Source organism: Gadus chalcogrammus, chromosome 15, assembly GCF_026213295.1.
Source record: "Gadus chalcogrammus isolate NIFS_2021 chromosome 15, NIFS_Gcha_1.0, whole genome shotgun sequence".
In the NCBI taxonomy this organism is placed as follows: Eukaryota; Metazoa; Chordata; class Actinopteri; order Gadiformes; family Gadidae; genus Gadus; species Gadus chalcogrammus.
This window is the reverse complement of record NC_079426.1, coordinates 13,350,436-13,370,773: the sequence shown is the minus strand read 5'-3', so window position 1 is coordinate 13,370,773 and position 20,338 is coordinate 13,350,436. Positions and strand designations below refer to the sequence as shown.

The window sequence follows — 20,338 nt, the reverse complement described above, 5'->3', positions numbered from 1 at the left end:
AAGTCGCAAGTTGTCGTAATCAAACCAATGAGTAGCAGTTCACTGTTTATTCCGTAGTGTAGAGAACTGTCTCCTTTAGAAACGTTATTTGTGGTTTGAGCTATGGTGGAAACTCTTGACAGCCATGACCTGTGTCGATGTGTCCTCCTCGGGAAAGAGAGGGCATCGGGACACGGGCACCGCACGCCTCGCCAAATTCAGGGAATTGACTGATGGTGTACTATTATGGTGGGAACATATTTGGTGGTTAAGGCAAGAACGCTTTCATTCCGCAGTGACATTATGCTAGAATTGAAGATGCATGTCATGGTATTCACTCGCCAAAGGATGCATGCAGGTAAGCTGGATGGGACAGCAGGGTTTGAACCCGAACCTTTGGATGCATGTGACCTCTAGCACCCTAACCACTAGTTACCCAAGCTCTTGCCTAACCGAGCAGGCGTTCAGGGGGTGAGCTGTCCTGCAAAATGGCAGAGCTCGCGTCCGAACCGGGGGAGGGATGGGGGGGGGGGGGTGTGGGGGAACTGGGGGAGAGGGGAGAGGGAGGTTGGAGTGTCCTCAGAAGAGGGATCAACGAATCGATTAAATCAAATCACCCCGTCGTTGGACAATGCCAGTCATATGGCAGGTACATGTAGGGCTGACAGCAACCTGGACACATCAATGGGGCGGGAGAGGGGGAGAGGAGCAGGGGGGGAGATAGAGGGTAGAGAGAGAGGGAGAGAGAGAGATGAGGAATCGACAACACAGAGTGTCAGTTAGGGGATAGAGAGAGAGGCAAGGTTACAGAGGAAGAGAGAGAAGGAAAAGGACAGAGAAAGGTGAGATGGACCAATATAGTAACAAAGTTCATGTGTGGTAAACGAGGGCTCAGGGAATACTAGAGGCTGATTGGAGGAGCTGGAGATCAAAGCAAATCTCTATTTCCTGTTTTGTTTTAGTTGGCAGGGGACGGGACGTCTCTATGAGAACCCACCAAGTGATACGAGACATGGGCACTCTGTGTACAGACACCAACGTACACACAAATTACTGTCGAGGCAAACGCCTAAACTCACACAAACACCAATCGTGCACACTCACAAACACAAATAAACACACACAAATAAATATGCAATACATACACAATACGCTTATTAATCTTTTCAGTAAATACACTGATAGAGGATACTTTTTTTGCATCCCAATTAAGCAACTGAAAATCGATGTTGTTGATTCACTCAACAACGATTATCTAAGCACAGTTTTCAGGGGACATAGTTTAATGGAATGAGATGATATTTTAGCTCATGTGTTTTAGTTTAGTTCTACTTTTCCTCTTTATGAATCATTATAACTTCATCAGCCCACAAACAGCCCACCATGTTGCCTCAGCAATGTTCACTATGATCAACTACCGCTACATATCACAACCTTTAGGTTAACCCACCCATGATAACAGATCTTTTGGATCGAGACCCGGTTCGATAGGGCTTCCACAATTCTCAAACCGAAAATCAAAAGCTTGGAGCTTATGGGTCTCTGTCCGAGCCTGGGTACAAGCATCGACTGCATACAAGGTTATATTATAAAAAAATCGAAACATAATATTGTCCACCGGCCTGTTTGGCCCTTGCATGGAGCGACCATTCAGGAATCTATATTTTAGATTACGAAAGCCTCCAATGTAGAGGACTATGGAGCCCTGTCCCAAATGTTTTCAAAGCAGTCTGTAAGTTTGCGGCAGAATTGGCCATGATTTCAGTGAGAAAGAGTGGCGTGAGAGTGTGTGAACAGGCTCATTTGTCTCTCGTTCAATGCGTGAGGGTGGCAGCTCTGTGTATGAATATCAGCAAAAAAGTTCCCCATCCATACTCAATCAGTGAGTTGTGGATGCATGAATTTATTTCCTTTCCTTGTATTTCCAACCGATGACCCAACAGGGGTCCGTAAATAGACCTTGAACTGTGAGCACGGCTGTTAGCATGTAGCGGAGCATACCTGCATGCGGGGTTAGTGAAACCTCGTCGCCGACTTGGTTGGTACTCGGTGTATCCAACATGGCAGCTGCGAGCGTACGTCACTCGACCTCGCCTGCGCGTTAATCCGTCCAAATGAAGAGGCAGGCAAACACACTGTTCAATTTAATAACCCACTAGAGGGTCTGTGTGTTTGTGTCTGTGTGTCGCCGACTATTTATACAAAACCTATTTCAGAAGGTTAATCATCACGTGACTGTTTTTGACAGATTCTAATCTGTACCAGTTTTTCCTCCTGCCTTTCAACACACACACTGTAACTGCCTGGCCGGGGCTTAGCTAACTCGCATGTTCCCACGCACGTGGACTCTTGTGTGGTTTCAGCTCTGTCCTTCTCTAGTTAAACGTCCTGCCTTACCTCTGTTGATCTCTAATTCTAGTCGATTAGTGAAGAATTTATAGCTCTTTGTTGACTTTGATTTGAATGGTGTTTTATCAAAATATATTGTGGTAGCTTTCAATATTAACACATATTACATACTTCTTGATGTTACACCCCTTATTAAACTCTTCTCTGCATTTTATAATCCCTCACCTTCTTCTTCTTCTTCTTCTTCTTCTTCTTCTTCTTCTTCTTCTTCGTCTTCTTCTTCTTCTTCTTCTTCTTCTTCTTCTTCTTCTTCTTCTTCTTTCTTCCTTTATCTGGACCTGTGACCCCTGTAGGGGTGAATCAGGCTTTCCTGGTGTTCCTGGGCAAAAGGTACATGCAGTTTAGAAACAGGATTGTTGTTTTCTTTGTTGTTAATAAAGTTGCGTGGTTGTAACTTCAATTTTCCCGCTATTTTCCCCTCCCCTGAACCAAAGGGACAAGTTGGCATGTCCGGCATCCCTGGTATTCCCGGAATCCCAGGGAAACGGGGTTACAGGGTAGGCCTGGCATGGAACGGTCATCCGAGTTGTTTGTTTTTATCCCAACCTTCGCTGAAACCCGCTTTCCATGTCAGTATAGTAACAACAATCATTGTTCTATAAAGTGTGCCATGGGTCACCCTACAACCAACAGCCCAGGGCGTCAAAGTCTCGACAAATGGCACTTGATTCTTTTTTGTGTTTGGACTACGATTTGTAGACAAAATACTCTTCATTCCGCCAAACTACGACGTAGCAATGTAAAGCAAAACAACATAATTGGTGGCACCCATTGTAAACAAATTCGATTAACACAGATTATACTAGAAAGTCAACAACATTAATGAAAAACCTCTTTCCCACTACCCCAGCGGGTAACCTGGGGAAACTGTTCCCTTTAACAGAGAAAGGCAGCGCAGAACGCGTCGTAGTTCTGATAGTTTGATACAGGAGCGGTTCCTGTCATTAGCCACGCTGACATGACTCATAAAGCCTTTGGACGCTCCCGCTACAGATGTTATTCAGCTCTGAGTGTGCAGTGGTTCCTCTGTCTAACATGTGTTGTCTGTCACCCGCGAGCCCGCTCTGGCTCTTCATCACTAACACCACCCCAACCTCCCCGCCTGACCCTCCAACCCCCAGAGGGAACGGGCTGGAGTGGAGCATCCATCCCTGCACTCACACCGCACACACGCACACCCGCACGCACACACGCACACAACACAACACACACGCACACACACCACACACACACACACACAACACACAACACACACCACACACACCACACACCACACACACCACACACACACACCTGAATGCTCGCACACATACTATTCATAATGTATCGTACGGTTTATAACTTGTCACGCTTGGCTGATGGTGGTTGGTTCTTTATAGCCTCATCAGAGGAATCTTTGATGAGGCTGAGGCCTAAAGTCACATTGTTTTTAACTCTTTTATATTCTGCATCTGCACATATTATTTCATGCTGTCTGTCCGTAACCTAATGTTGTGACCGGCTACAGTTTATCTTGGCCAGGACACTCATTACTAATCAAACACAAGTAGAAAGGGTTGTGGAGAGCACAGACTGGATGTCGCAATTGGGGCTTACATAACCTTGCTGTCGTTTAAACCACTGCCTGCGTCTGTGGTCCATGAGACATCCACTCCACTCGCTTCCCCGGTTCAGATAATGATGAGTGATGAGTTGTTGTTCGTCATCATTGATCCATTCTGTTTCAATTGGATTGATGACATGGGAAATGGGATCAGTATAAGGATTCATCACATGATTACATGTTGCATTCACGGCATGGAGAAGTGTGGAAGTTGTGAGTAGCTGTAGTATTGTTATTGTGTTTGTGATAAGAGGTTTTCTCATAAAACCTTGCTGTTGTTCCCTGTGTGTTCCACTAGGGCGCAGGCGAGCTCTGCTGGCAAAGGGATTAAAGGAGAAGCCCGGAACTCCAGGAATAAATGGTCTATCGGGGTCCAAGGTAGGGGTCCCGTCCTTGCAGTTTAGATAGATACGCCCTTCTTTCCCATTTTACTGAGCAAACTTTAAATAAAAAAGTACTGGGTTCGATCCCCATTGTCCGCAGTCTTTACCTGTATGCATCCTTAGGCGAGATGCCCTAACCCTCTCTTGTGCTTTCATGATGTATCTAAATTCACTGTCACTCACTATGGATAATGGGTTTCTGCTCATTGACCTAATATGGATTTAAAACGTAGAGAAGAAAGAAAAAAGTAGAGAACTTCTCTGTAGTGTGTAATGAATTAGATCATATTGTGCGGTAGACATTGTTTGACTTGTAACTCTGTTTTGTCTCTGCTGCAGGGCGACAAAGGAGACCAAGGCATTAAGGTGAGATGACGTCACCTTTTAGATCAGCCGTTCTCAATCTGTGGTACGCGTACCACTGGTGGTACGCGAGCGCCCTCTAGTGGTACGCGGAGTATGAACGATTTTTTGAAGCAATTTTTTGAATGTTGAAGCAACCGTTGTCTGATATCTGGGGAATCGATAACTCGAGTACTACTCGTTACAAATGAACCTCGGTTGGTGGACAGGCAAACCTCGAGTTTGCATACACACAAACAAAGTTTTCTGAAGCAAAATGTATCAATTTTCTGTGCGCCCGCACTAACGCATGCCGTGGGCTACAAGCAAATTATAATGTAGCCATTTCTGTGTGGCGCGTTCCGTGCCGTGTGCAGGCACGCCAGAATTCAAGAAAGTTAAGAGATGGCGGTTTTAAAGCAAAGCGCAGCGGAATAATTGAAATAGGCCTCTTTAAAGGAATAGGGGATCATAAGGTGAAATGTAAAATTATGCCAAGCGAAATCGAGCTACCAGAGTAGCTACACAAGTAGGGCTACTAGGCGTGCAACATTGCTCCTGAAACACAACGGTGAGTTCGGGAAAGCAGACCCGCAGCAACCAAGTGTGTCGGCTATTTTACACCGCCGCAAGACGCAGCCGTAATCCCGGCCGTGTAGAGAAGATCACAACGCGTAATCCATAGTCCATTTGCTGGCAGTTTTATTTGCAGCTTTAAATTATTTGCAATGGTTAGGCTACTTGTTTCGTTTTAGTTTTTCGTTTAGTAGGAGAAAAGGGGACAGAGTTGCCTGCGGAAGCGATGTCTGAGATGCAGTGACTGCTTCACGCTACCAGTGTCAGTTTCGTACGGTGTGGAATGAGAGCTCGGGAAGGCACTATTGCGCAAGTACGCCTGCGTGCTTGCGCAATAGCATACTGCCCGAGAATGCAGTATCGCTGTCAAATCTGTCCCTGGGAAAGTAACGTTGCTTGCGCCGAATTGAAAAGGAAAACCGCTTTAATGAAATAGCGGTAATATTTCCACATTAATTGATAATAATAACGGGTATGGGAAGGGGTGGATGGCTGTTTCCGAAGGGGGATGATTTTGATAATTTTAATTTCCAAAGGGGGATGCCATCCCCCCTCAACTTGTGTGCTGGAAGCAGGTTGGATACTGAACCAAGTCTGAGGCCCCGTCCACACGAAGCCGATTTCATGGCGAAACCGCAAAGGTCTTGTACGGTTCGGCCTTCCGTCCACACGAAGCCGGCGAATCCGCTGACCGAAACCGCAAACTTCTGAAACCACCCTCGGAGGTGGTTTCAAATCTACCCGGTTTCGTTTTGGATTCGTGTGGACGCCTGAAACTGACTGAAACCGCAAACCATGACGTCATCGCCCCCCCCTTCGATCCTCTAGCCAATGACTGTTAGCCCGCGGAGTCTCACCCTTTATGCGCATGCTCGCCTCTTTTCTTATTATTTTCCTTCTGGATTTCTGTAGCAGAAGCAGCGCCCCTATGGGCCTGGCTGGTGTACTACAGCGTTTATACAGGTCTACCGGTTTCGCTTGGCTTCGTCTTTACGGAGATACTTCGAAACCGGATAGATCGAAACCGTAACGGTTTCGCCCGTTTCGGCTTCGTGTGGACGGGGCCTAAGGCTAACCTCAATCGACCCAGACATCACACCCCTCCCACTAAGCATGATAGGCCTAATTTTCAATGTGTGCCTGAGTACATTCTCCTTCAAACCTAAACATAGTTTATATTCTGACCTTATGGCACTTACTGCAGTATTAATACTTAGTATTAATAGTTTTAATACTGAATACGTTGTTTTTCTATGATACACTTGTTCTTACTCATGATAGTTTGATTACAGTGTTATCGCAGTACACATGATTTCTCTCTTTTGCTGCGCATGATTACTTATAACAGGATGTTTGACTCCAGTATTTAAATATTCATGTTCAATTCTTTGAATGTTTTGATGCAGTACAATTTACCTCACATGATTGGTTGACTGCAGTTGTTAAATATTCAGTGCAGCAACAACTGCAGTTGTTGTTTATATTCAGTGCTCTGAATGCTTTAATGCAGTATACGTGTTAATAACCTCACTTGATTGACTGGTATGTTATATGCCAGATGATATCCCCATTTGCTAGGTAGCCCTATTGAGGCAGTTGTTCAATTGTTAGTATTATCCCGTTGCAAGTGTTTAAATACAATACATGAGTTATAGACAGTTGGTTGCTTCAGTCAAGTCAAGTTATGTGAATAATAAATCGTGTTATTAATATTAATGCCTTCTGTGTAAACTCTATGTAGTTATAGGCCTACGCACTTTATTTTAATTCCGGTGGTACTTGGAGAGCCAAATCATTTCTAAGGTGGTACTCGTGGTAAAAAGTTTGAGAACCACTGTTTTAGATCATTAAATCATCACCATTCATTAGCTTTGCGTCACCTTAGCCTGAACCGTTAATCACATTATTTTCAACAGAAATGTACAATGATACTGACTCATGGAAGGTACCCCTGAAAGCACAGGATGTGGACCACTGTAGTTGATTGAGGAATGTTTTGAATTAATTGAAAAATAACCTCCACCTGGTGTACCTGTGTTTGGCCTCTAGGGGGAGACAGGAGCTGAAGGCCCATTGGGACCAAGAGTAAGTTCAGACCACCAGGCTCCTAGAGGGAGGAGGTAGATGACTGCTGAACTAAAGTAAGCTCATCTAAATGACCTGTATTGTAACTTGTCCTCGTCATTTTTGTCTCTTTAGGGTCCGTCAGGCCCAATCGGAGAGCCCGGGAAGTCAGAAATCCAGAACAACGACAACGTAAGTCTCATCCTCCTCCTCCTCTACAATGGTTGCTGTATAAGCTATAAGAGTCGACTGTTGGACACTTGATCAAGGAAAATGGGTTGCATTGTGGACTGTATTTTCATGATGCAACGTGATACACAAAATAATGATGAATCATTGATTGATGGGTTGATTTTATATTCCACAACAGGATATCCGCAACATCCCCCTAATGGTATGTAGTTAAAAAATTACACATTCATGCATACATATATATATATTATACATAATACATATTTTGAGGTCCGATATAATCGAATCTAATATTATCGGATTGAATATAATCAAATCAAATTTTCCTGAAGGGCCCACCCGGACTTCCTGGACCCCCTGGGACATCAGGAAACAAGGTAAGGGGGGGTTAGGTCACATGGGGTGGGGCTAGGTCACATGGGGCGGGGCTAGGTCACACGGGGCGGGGCTAGGTCACATGGGGCGGGGCTAGGTCACATGGGGCGAGGCTAGGTCACATGGGGCGGGGCTAAGCCCAAGGGGGCGGGTTCTGAACGCATGGGGCTGTTTCAACTCTGAACAACCCAATCCTCCATCAAAAATATTCCAGCCACAGATTAGAGAAATTAGGGAGAGAGCATAGACTAATGTTTCATGTGTTGTCGTAACTGTCACTCCAGGGGGACGTTGGCCTGCCTGGAGCCCCGGGACACGACGGAGAGAAGGTAAGGGTTAGTTTGGTCTTTACATTAATGGAGACATTAATGAGTGAATGTCATATTAGGCTGTTCTAGCAATAATGATGGATAATATGACGATTGGGTTCTGATGTGTGTGTTCTGATCCATGTGTTCTGATGTGTGTGTGTGTGTGTGTGTGTGTGTGTGTGTGTGTGTGTGTGTGTGTGTGTGTGTGTGTGTGTGGTGTGTGTGTGTGTGTGTGTGTGTGTGTGTGTGTGTGTGTGTGTGTGTGAGCAGGGTCCCCGGGGGAAGACAGGAGAGTCGGGACCAACAGGCCCGGCCGGCCCAGAGGGTCCCAGGGGGGAGAGCGGTGTCGCAGGCTTCTCAGGAATCAAGGGAGACAAGGGCGACATGGGTCTCTCTGGATCGCCTGTGAGTGATGGAGACCTCTACAGTACCCGCACCAGGGGCCACATCCTTAATGGGCTCATCCCACACACACACACACATACCAGGGGCCCGTAACCTGGCTTTGTCAGTAGGGCCCAGTGCAGGACAGCGTGTCAGGCTAACCTCCTATTATGTCATGAGAGAGTGTTCTAGAAAGAGACTCCAGAGATGAGTGAGCTCGGTGAAGAACCATGGTTAGAGCCTCAACCAAAGAAGCCTGGGTTTAGTTTGATGGTCCATCTGTTGGTTTGACAACCTGATGATGAACTTCATATTCCATGATGCAGTGCGGACTATACCTTTGACATACAGTCCCTTACCTTAGCTCTTATATCGTATATATATGTGTGTGTATATGTTCATTGAGATACGAAGGGCAACATTGCGTGTGTAACTCTCACTCTCTATTTCCAGCTTATCTCAAACTCACAATATCGCATTGGCGCCAGTTTACAAAATTATATAAATTTGTCCAACTTCGTTTTGTCCACCTTGGAGTTTGACAACTCCTCTCTGATCTGGTCCCTGATTGAAAGTCCCTCCGCAGTCACCCTAACCCTGGTTTTCCCGCCCTTTCCCGGTGCTGTAGGGGTTAGACGGCCCTACGGGGGAGAAGGGCGTGGCCGGAGCCTCAGGCTCCATTGGACTACCAGGCGCTATGGTACGCAATGATGCCCCTCCTCCATGTCCGAACCGACCTATCAGGCTCAAGGAAGCTGAGATGAGATAGTAGTTTATACACTGCAGATCAGGGGTCACAGCAGAAAGTACAGAGTAAAAATGATGCATTCAAATATAGAAAATAGATCTTTATACATATTTTGAGATACATGCATTTGATCACTCCACTCTGTTGCTTGCAAAGTACACAGTGTGTGCTTCACGTCTCAGGCCCTGGATTGATGTTGCAGGTCTGGGTGATGTGTAGTCACCATTGTGTGTCTGTTTTTTAAAACCTGCGTATCACAGGGGCCCAAAGGAGAGCCAGGGGACGGAGGAAGGGCAGAGCTGGTGAGGAGCTTTTCCTAATTACTTTCTATAAGTGGATCGTTCTGGAAGGGGAGTACTTTAGAAGAGGAGGAGATGTCTCATAGTTGTTTGACCCCAGCTGACAGTCTCAGGATTTTAACCCCTAAGGGTGCAGTGTACTTGTAAGCAAGAGGCCCTAACCTGCTCATAAATGATGTGCGTGTGCGTGTGTGTGTGTGTGTGTGTGTGTGTGTGTGTGTGTGTGTGTGTGTGTGTGTGTGTGTGTGTGTGTGTGTGTGTGGTGTGTGTGTGTGTGTGTGTGTGTGTGGTGTGTGTCTCCAGATCTTTGGGCCACCTGGGCCACCCGGACCAGTGGGTCCAGCAGTAAGTAGAAACATCTTCTAGTGTATTCCCTTTAACCTAATTTCTCTACAACTCAATACGGTGACGGCCCGATCTGCTATAGTAGACACCGGTGGGATCATGAGTGAGAGTTGAACAGTAGTTGAGATGCTGTTTATCTCTAAGTGATTCTACCGACAGCAGGAATGTATAGGCGTGTACTGTATATGAGTAATATAATGTGTAAAAGCATGTTATCTCAATATTTGAAAAGTATGTTTTTCTAATGTTTTTGTTGTAGTCTTCTTTTTACTAAGTTTTATTTTTTGCTTACTTAGGGGCCTCAAGGACATTCGGGGCCTAAGGTGAGTGTATTGATTGGAAACATGTATACCAGAATCATTTTACATTCGTATTAACATAACCCACCGACTGTTATGAATACGTAGTTTCATGCTTAGCTTGTGATGCTAATAATGCTAATACCAATGTAGGGAGAGCCGGGCATTGGAATGAGAGGGGAGAAGGGAGCTTCTGGTCTGAAAGGAGACAGGGGTGACCGTGGCCATCTTGGACTTCCCGTGAGTACAACCAGCCGACATAGTAGTGCTGTAGTGCTGTTTCACACCGGAAGACGCTCATACGCTTGGGTTGTTCTAGAATGTAGCTCACTGTATTGTCAAATCATGTGGTTTTTTTACGCTTGTTACAAACAATTTAACAAGGCTTTGAGTTGAGTGGTAACTCAAAGGATGATTTCATGTTTTAGCTGTTGCGGTCAATTACTAACATGACAACCTCAACTGCATGACAAAGCATTTCAGGACCAATGAGTTAGTTTCACATACCTTTTTAATATTTATGCTATTGTTAACATATGTTAACATCCACAAATACGCACACTTTGTACCACTATTTTTATTTACAAACTTTTTCATGAAACACAACATAATGTTCAATAGCACCATCATCATTGCTATTGACACATTAATGTGACAGTCATTCAGAATGACTGTCAGTGTGATAGAGCTTCCGTGTTGACTCTTTACCAAGTGGAAGGTTACTTGGCCGTAGTCTTTTTCAGTTCCCTAACAGCAATCAGGCAGCTGTTTGTTTCAAATGGTAGCCCTCCTCTAAGAACTACCATTAGAAACACACTCACTTTACCTCCACCACCACTACAACAGTGACAACCACCATCAACACAACCACTTATATCAATTCCAGCACACCACCATCCCCTCCACGTCCAACACTACAAACAACATCACCACCACCACCACCACCACCACCACCACCACCACCACCACCACCACCACCACCACCACCACCACCACCACCACCACCACCACCACTTTTGATATTCTTCTACATCTGAATGTTTGTCTTGTCGGAGTCACCTGAATCACCTGCTTTTACTCACCTCATCCAACCCCTCCACCACCCCCACCCCCTCTTCATCACTCTCTCCACACCCTCCTCCTCCTCCTCCTCCACCATCCCTCCATCCTCTGCTCTCTACGGTGTGTGTTGTGTGTGCACAACGCCATGCCAGGGTGCTCATGGGTTAGACGGCAGATCGGGTCCAGTGGTGAGTGCGCCTGAAGTTTCCAGTTCTCCTCTCTTCTTCCTCTCTCCTTCTCTCGTCTGCTCTCCTCTCCTCATCCTTTCTCCCTCAAACACCCCCATGCAACGAGCTTCTTGCCGGTCTGTCTACCTGTCTGTCTGGCTTGTCAGTCTGTCTTGCTGCGCCGGTGTCACACGTCATGCCTGTCTGTCCACCTTCACCACCGCCTGCTGCCTGCGTACCTCGTCCTGATGCCTCTCTATCGGTCTCTCTCTCTCTCTCTCTCTCTCTCACTCTCTCTCTCTCTCTCTCTTCTCCTGTCTCTCTCTCTCTGTCTCTGTCTCTGTCTCTGTCTCTGTCTCTCTCTCTCTCTCTCTCTCTCTCTCTCTCCTCGTCTCTCTCTCTCTCTCTCTCTCTCTCTCTCTCTCTCTCTCCTGGTTCTGTACAGTGGAGGCAAAGTGAGGTCAGGTTAAGGGCCGAGGTTTTGAGGATGTGTAAAAAAAAAAGCACAAGGTCAGACAGGGAGTCAGTTGCTCTGTTGTCCATCCATTAATCCTCGACCCTCGGCCTGAACCCCTCCTCTCGCCTCACCAACCTACACTCCCAGCTGGTTGGCTGTGGAACAGCTGCCCGTATGAAGCATGAACAGAAGCCATGCTGCATGCGGACGTGGACCCTTAAGTCCAGTTTGCCGGCGTGACAGTATCAGTTGTCTCCCTTTTATTTTGCATTCTCTGGCATACTGCACCTCCTGCATATGCATCTTCAGTCCCCTGGAGCGTAACCTTTGACCCCTGACGTCTGCTAAGAGAGAGCGATCCGAGGCGGAACTCTACAGTTCAGTTTGCTCAGTGTCTCAACAGGTTCAGAGGGTTTATGACAACAGTATGCAAAAATACAGCTAAATACTAAAATACGGCTAAAATACGCTATGACGTATATTTCATAAAGTAAAAGGTGTTCCCTCGACCTTGTTGATATACTGATATAGAACGTAATCAGTAGGAGACGATTGTAGGTTGCTTTCGTCTTGGTCAATGTGTGTTAATGTGTGTGTTGTGCGACCCACTGAAGTGTGTTTTTCTTCTGCTCTTAAAGGGTCTTATAGGACCGTCAGGTGTGCCAGGGCCAGCAGGACCAAAGGGAGAGAGAGTGAGTAGTTTGCATCTCTGTGTGTGTGGGAGAGAACACAATTGTGTGAGGCTTTGGTCTCTGCAGGCGAATGTGTGTGTGTGTGTGTGTGTGTGTGTGTGTGTGTGTGTGTGTGTGTGTGTGTGTGTGTGTGTGTGTGTGTGTGTGTGTGTGTGTGTGTGTGTGTGTGTGTGTGTGTGTGTGTGTGGAGAGAACACACTTGTGTGAGGCTTTGGTCTCTGCAGGGTAATGTGTGTGTGTGTGTGTGTATGTGGCGTCTATCTGTCTCTGTGTGGTGAAAAACACTCTCTAACCCGTGTCTCTGCAGGGAGTAAAGGGAGATGGAGGTGTACCGGGACCAATCGGAGCTCAAGGCCTCCCTGTGAGTATTCTGATGTAGAGGAACACTGCTGTTTGACTTGCCATATGGACATTTAATAACTCTGTGCATGTCTTCACCTACAGGGTTTAGTAGGACCACTGGGACCCAAAGGAAACCGGGTAAGGGCAGATAGCAATATGTTGTATTGTTTGTACAGAAGAGCTGAGAATGATGATTCAATTGCCAAATGTGTTTTGGTTAGACACCTATTTAAAAAGCTAAACTTACTCGCTACGGTTGGATATTTTTCTAGTTTAGTCACTCCTGGTGGATGCTAATAGTTGTTCGAAGTGAACATGGCTAATTAGCTTAGCTGTCTGGGCTACGGTTCCGTAGCCCAGACAGAGTGTCCGTAGAGTGTGGGCCCCAACCTTACTATCTATGTGGCTGTTTTAATATCTTGAAGTTGGAGATTCATACACATATGTCAGGTCTTGTGTTGCTCTAATTTTTTCACCCACAATTTAAGGTTAATAAAAGCAGTAGCTAATTAGCTTAATTGCATTTAGCAAAAGCTAATCAGGTTGAGTTCAAAGGCTAGGTGAAGTAGGGAATACAAATCTGAATCAGAATATGAATCTTGGCTTGGTTTGCTTTGATACTGCCTCTGGAAAGAAGCCAAATGAGTGGGATATGAATTATTATGGATAATATATGCCACATGTGGTTTGCCTTTTGAGGGTTATTGACAGATTTGAAAATCAAAAAGCATCAAAGCAACTAATTTGCTTCAAGATTGCTTACATGGTGTCTTGAAATTATTCTATGTCTTTGAACAAAGGATTTGAAAGCAAAATATGCTCTTATTTGTTGGTCAATTTCAATCAATGATATGTGAATATCTGAAAAATAACACATTCTGTCTACAGGTTGTCAGACTATCAGAGAACCTCTTCCCATATTTCTGCTTCCCTTTTCCTTTTATAGAGAATGTTTCCTTCCCCTTAACCTATTACTGTTTTAATATGTTGCCTCCCACATGTTAAAGTCTTTCCCTCTGCTCTGCCAGCACTTTCACCAGGCCTCCAATTCAAAAGACAACCGAAATAATGAATGATATACTGGTATCATGCTTTTTGGCTTCATTCCTATGCATTCTTCAATTCAAAATTAAAATTAAAATAGTTTGATGATTAGATTATACAGAGAAACTATTTTAAGAGGAGGTGATTTTGGTGAAGGTGCTGTCAGAGAGAGGGGATGACCCTAGCGGTGCTTCCTTTACTTCTTCTCCTTCCTTTGTTTCCACAGGTCCTCCTCTTCCTCTTCCTCCTCCTCCTCCTCCTCCTCCTCCTCCTCACCCCTTTCCCCTCCCCCCCTCCATCTTGCACTGCGGCCCGTGGCTCTGTCTTTTTATACTGCCGGGGTGTCCCTCTCTCCCTCTTACAAACCTTGGTCTCCTCCTGCTCCTCCTGCTCCTCATCCTCCTCCTGCACTCTAATGTAGTCCCGGGTTAATCCTCCTCCTCCTCCTCCTCGTCCTACTACTCCTCCTCGACTCACACATCCTCCCAGCCACTCCACTCACCTCCTCCCTCTCCAGTTCTCTGGCTGGCAGGCAGGGTGCTCTCACCTGAAGACAGTACGTGGACTCAAAGGCACCGGTCCACTTAAAACTCCACCGAAATGGGCGTGCTTGCAAAGGCTGGCAAAAACACTGCGATTCGTTGACGGTTCGTTTTTTTTGACCCAAGTCACATCGTAAGCCTTCCCGTGGTATGGTTGACCGATGTTGCAGTGGTGCATTCGGGGGCGTGTAAGAACGCTTGACTAGTTTGGCGAAGTACCCTGGGCGCACTGCAGCGATCAAGGCCTAAACCAGCCACTTTGTAAGTGCAAACACGCCAATTTCTTGTTTTAAGTTTACCGGGGCCAGGTTCAAGATGGTGGAAGCCTCACCTGTCAGCCAGAGTGCAGTTATCTCCTTTTTTTCTATTTATTTTAATCACTTGTAAAAACACCCCCACCACTTAATCACAGTCCTTTCCTTACCCCTTACTCCCTTCTCTGATTCCTACTGCCTCTTAAACTTGTTGAGCGGATATTTAAAAGTTAGTCATCCTCCAACTTTTTATGGACTTAATAATGTACCATCGTATCTTATCTTACTAGGATGAGATTAGTTCAGTTGTTATTATTAAATGCTATCACTGTATTGAAGTGCAGTCAAACTCCTGTAATTAGCTTCTCATTTGTTACTATATCAACATTAATACTAAATAAATTGGTTATTTGTATAACAACTAAACATAGATTTGCTATATTTGAGCTAGATAAAAGTTTTGCTGAATGGTTTAGGGTTTCAAATTACTATTGAGAGATTTTCTTCAGTATTTGTTTGAGGACAAGCAATTGCAACACGAGTGTTAAATCCAACTTAAAATTAAACAGCAATCTTTTAACATTGAGAAAAATGTTAAGCATCTTTTTGACGTCCACGTAGTTTTGAAATTTTGTAAATAAAGTTAATTCTGCTCATTGCGTATTTAAGTAATTTAATTTATTTTTTTCATTTTGTAATTTAAATTTGTTAACTAAACAACTTAATCCGCTCAGCAATCTAACTTGTCCCTCCCTAACTCTCTCCACTAACCTTCCCTTTGACTAAACACATACAATTATGAACTCAAATTGGGCCTCATTCAATAACCATTCAAAACCCTATGAAACATGTATTAATAATGTGTGATTTATCTTTGGGTACTGAAGAAGGTCTCGAACAACAACATAGACAATTTTTTAATTTGATTTGATTGAGATAAAAAAGTTTTTAGAAAGCAATTCCGATTTAACATGTTTCAATGGACACAGTTAAGATAGTTAGCATGGTAAACCATAGTTAGCATGTAAACTATTGTTAGCATAGTGAGCATGTAAATATAGCGCATAGTAGGAAAGATCAGTTGGCATTAGGCAGCAATCGAAAATCATGCAGATTCATGTCCCTTTGAACAAGGATATGTCCAATTTGATGCTTGTGTATCCAAGAATGGCTCTATTTTCTATCCATATATATATAAGTGAGCAAAACTAAATAATCTTCCAAAGAAACTCACCTGTAAGTATTATAAAATATTACATATTCTTTGAGTATTTCACCAAAAAAATATGAATTCATTAATTCAAGAAAATGTATTAGAAAAGGTTGTTCTTAAAGTGCGTTCACACCAAAAGCAAAGTGTATATTCTACTCCGAACCGCAAACCTTTATCTTGCGAACCGCAAACCTTTCTCGCGTGAGTTGTCCAGCATCAAGCGAAAGTTTCATTACACGGATGAGCTGAATTTGCGTTGGTGCTGCGAGTAGAATTAGCCTGAACCGCGTCGTTGGCGTCCTGCCATTTGAGCCATTTGCTCTGCCGGCTTTGCCGGAGAAACATTTGCATCTATTCGCCTCATTGTATTGACTTATTGTGTTTATTCGTGCTGTACCAGAGTTTGCTTAGCTTTTGGTGTGAACAAACGGTTAGTCTCACTTAGGAAGGATGTTGGTTAAGGATGGAATGGTTGTCTGAATGAGGCCCTTTGGTACTACACAGTACACATACTGCACTTTTACATATATATATATCATTATGTCATTATATATATATATATCATAGACTTCTGTACACATACACCAAGCCTGACAAAAATATTCACATCGATCCTTCAACAGTGCATAGTTGCTTACACCGCTCATTGGCGACGTGACCCGGAGGACTAAAGTTTGTATTTTTGTGGATGCGCTGTTGTTTGCAGGGAGAGAGGGGCAAGAAGGGCATCAGGGGCCCCAAGGGGCATAGGGGAGACCAAGGAGCGCCAGGATTAGATGCCCCCTGTCCGTTGGTATGTCCCTGGTCCGCTGTGCAGCCAGCAGGCGAAGGGAAAGGTCGCTAGCTGGAATACACACACCCTCCGCTGGTATCTTGGTCTCGTAGGTGTGGAGGGTCGGTATTCTGGCGCTGGCTTCCCTTCGCCTCTGGCATTTACGTTGTAATAAACCTCAAAGGTCATTGTTTTGGTCCAAGTGTGTCCAAGCGAGTCAAGGTTGTAAAGTGGGGGATTCCTACACAGATGAGTAGTGTGATCTATTTTGAACCAATGGAAGGTAGTATTATGGGAGATGGGTGTTTCGACATGGACCAGATGGGAAGGGAAGAGGTTTGGATTGACTGCAGCGTTTGTGGACCATGGACCAGAACAGTCCCTCCAGAGAGGTATTTTCTCCCCAGGGTTTGACCGAGAGGAAGGGGACGGCTACTGTGGATGATGAACATAGCGTGAGAACCTGAGATGCATCGAGAGGGGGGGGGGGATCACCATGGTTCCTCTCCGAGGGGGGTTTCCATACGAATCAGATCCTTGTGTTTCATCCGGGTTTGGAAAACCGTTTGAACCAAATTGAAAAGGGTCTGATCCTTAGGAACATCCTAAATTGAATACAAAACCTTTCAATCTTTCACCTTAATTGGCGAGACAATTGCCGGATACCTAAACTTCTCAAAGTTGCACCGACCGTCCTGTCGTCTGGTCGGCATTTCCCAGACTCAAATGATTTCCCGTCAACGCTGAATCATCTCAGTACCGTCCACTTCCTGTCGCCGTCACTGGAGGCCATCCCTCAACACGGTAATAGCTCCCAGCTTCAACTCGCCCATTCAACAGCCGATCACCAGCAGGTCTCTCCATCCCTGCAGTAGCGGCTCCCCCGACCACCACATAAAACACTAATAAAAAAAAAACACCGCCAGAGAGAAGGTACAGCCGAGTACACATATTTAAACGGCTGATCTCGCAAACAGGGATTCCGTGGATTTAAGGGGGAGCAAGGTGAACCGGGCCAGCCTGGCCTGGACGGGCTGGATGCCCCGTGCGCTGTGGTATGATGCTCTCGCCCTCCCCCCTGTTACCCAGCATGCCTTTAGCTTTCCCTAACCACGCCCCTAACCATACCCACTCACAGCGTTTCACACTGTCAGAGAGTTGGCTCTCGTAACGTGCACGTGGCGACTCGTAGAGTTAGCGTATTTAGAAGATGCAAAAAGTTCAACTGCACTAAGTGGCACTTCACTTTTTTTTGGATTGTGTAGACTAAGTGAAGTATTATATTACTCAGTCCATCACCCTCTAGTCCCTCTTTTGTTACACTACTAACACTTGTTGCCTTTAACAAAAGCCTAACACTTTTAAACATAACTTATGACGAGAATAATTTTGGTTGAATGAACTTTGCATGCAGATAGGTGATTTTTTCTGACAAAGAGAAGAAATGTTAAGACAAATCCCAAACATCTAAACACTGCTTAGTCCTCCTCTTTGAGCCAAAATAATACTTAAGTCTTTCCACTGTTTCTTGCATGGAGCACCAAAACTTCTACCTTCTGGGGCCATCCAAACGCTGTGATCAGGAGAGGCTGTCAGTTATTGACAAAGCGAACAGGAACCCACATCACAACATTTCACACCAGTAGAAAGCGTTCTGTAAACGGTATTTCACTATGTGATGATTTATACCGAAAGCATTTTTTGGCACGTTATCGATGAACAACACAGATAAAGTTCAGGAAATACCGTTATAGGTAAGGTTACTTTCTTTTATATGCAGCCTACATTCAAGCCCGACAGCGTCTCCATAATTGTTTAAAATTTAAATGCATATCTTTAGGAAGAAGAAGAACACACATTCATCATTTTTATGGATCATGTTTTGTTACGCCGCACTGCTGTGTTTGCCATCATGTTGCTTCTTGATTGCATGGGCGTGTTTTTTACTTGATCTTTTGGGGAATCTCATTACCATTATCTGCTTCTCGCATCCTTCTCTCTCAGGGAGACGACGGCTTACCTGTACCGGGCTGCTGGAACAAAGTAAGTCGAGACCTCGGCCGTTGGGTTGTAGTGCTGTGGTGTGTGGTTGTTATTATAGGTTGTTTATCGTCGTCCACAAAATGGCGCTAACACGCTCAACAAGATGGCTTCCACTAACACGCCCAACTGTCTCCTTGTGTTTCTCTTTGCAGTGACCCTAACCTGGGAATGGCATGTGTTATTGTAAATAGAATATTTATTTTTTTACACACTTACCTGCTCTGTAATACTGATGAAAAACATTTTTGAAAATGCTTTTAAAAAAAAAAAGGAAAAAAAGGGAAGAAACGATATGGCTTTTGTACAGAATGTTTATTTTCTAAAAACGTATGAAAATGTATTATGTATTACATTTTTATACCTATGCATTATTTTAATATGGTCAGATAGGAAAGAAAACGTGTCTACATGTGCATGATATTTGTGCATAATGTGAAGTGGAAATTGCCTATTAACTTATTGTATCCTGGTGTTGTGTTACGATGGACCACGCTGCACTGATTTGTGGAGCTGGATAGTTTGTTAGCCTTTAAAGATTCTTCGTCTCACGCTCCTATTTGTCAAAGGCGTGTTTGGTTTTGGTTCCTAATCTGGAATTGAATAGGACTGCAAGTTCAGTGGTTATTATGGTGAGCATACGGCAGTGACAGACAGCACTGTTTCAAGTCTGCACTTTTACCTTTGGTCATGAGCTCAATTGGTAAACATGACGCTACACATTAAAAGCCTTAATCCTGGATGAAATGTCGGACGGTCAGCCAAATAATCCCTACACTACAAAACAAACACCAGATCTATTTCAATTTTGAAATCAAGTCCACATTACTAAAAATAATGCTGTAGACTTCTCATTTGTAAAGTACCCTTTACGAAACTCAATTTACACAGCCAGTAAACCGAACTTTAGTAAAGTTGAATATGATGAAGTAGTTTGTAATCATTGGGAGACAGCATTGTAGTATATATGTCTTTTTGGTAGAGTTATTCTTAACTGTTCCACAATTGGTAACTTCTATTTCGAGCATCCAGAATGATAAACCATATGCTTTTAAGATACCAAACTCTATCAGTGAGTACATATCTTAAAATTAGAAAAGACATGAGGAAAGGAGAAAAACAAAACATGACAAATTTGAAGTTAGGAAATCTAAACCATACTTTAAACATGTTGTTTGGCAGCCAGAAACTAACAACATATGCAAACAAATCTTATCTTCTAGATTCTCCTCATCGATTACTTTGCTGTGAGAAATTTCTCCTAGTAAACATGTAAATAGCTTTAAAAGTTAAAGAGAGACACCTCTTTGACAATGCGTGTGTAGAATTTAGTTTGGGTGTTTTTCATTTTTTTTTTCGGATGTCTTGTATTGATCGGCTGTCTCTTCTGGTCTGTGGAACAGTGTAGAGTTCATTCATGTTTTTTGTCGGATTGACGTTTTGC

The 20,338-nt window shown here is 44.3% G+C and overlaps 1 protein-coding gene across 1 annotated transcript in view; it reads left to right on the top strand.

The window, feature by feature from the left end:
- The window catches only part of LOC130405003 (collagen alpha-1(XIII) chain-like), an 89,648-nt gene that overhangs the window by 66,835 nt on the left and 2,475 nt on the right, over positions 1-20,338 (top strand). Inside the window, 17 exon segments of the mRNA XM_056609956.1 lie at positions 4,290-4,369; positions 4,714-4,740; positions 7,342-7,377; positions 7,492-7,548; positions 7,727-7,750; positions 7,881-7,925; positions 8,208-8,252; positions 8,505-8,639; positions 9,627-9,668; positions 9,969-10,010; positions 10,307-10,333; positions 10,463-10,549; positions 12,634-12,687; positions 12,995-13,048; positions 13,132-13,167; positions 16,789-16,875; positions 18,859-18,897. Coding sequence (XP_056465931.1) covers positions 4,290-4,369; positions 4,714-4,740; positions 7,342-7,377; positions 7,492-7,548; positions 7,727-7,750; positions 7,881-7,925; positions 8,208-8,252; positions 8,505-8,639; positions 9,627-9,668; positions 9,969-10,010; positions 10,307-10,333; positions 10,463-10,549; positions 12,634-12,687; positions 12,995-13,048; positions 13,132-13,167; positions 16,789-16,875; positions 18,859-18,897 — 917 coding nt within the window.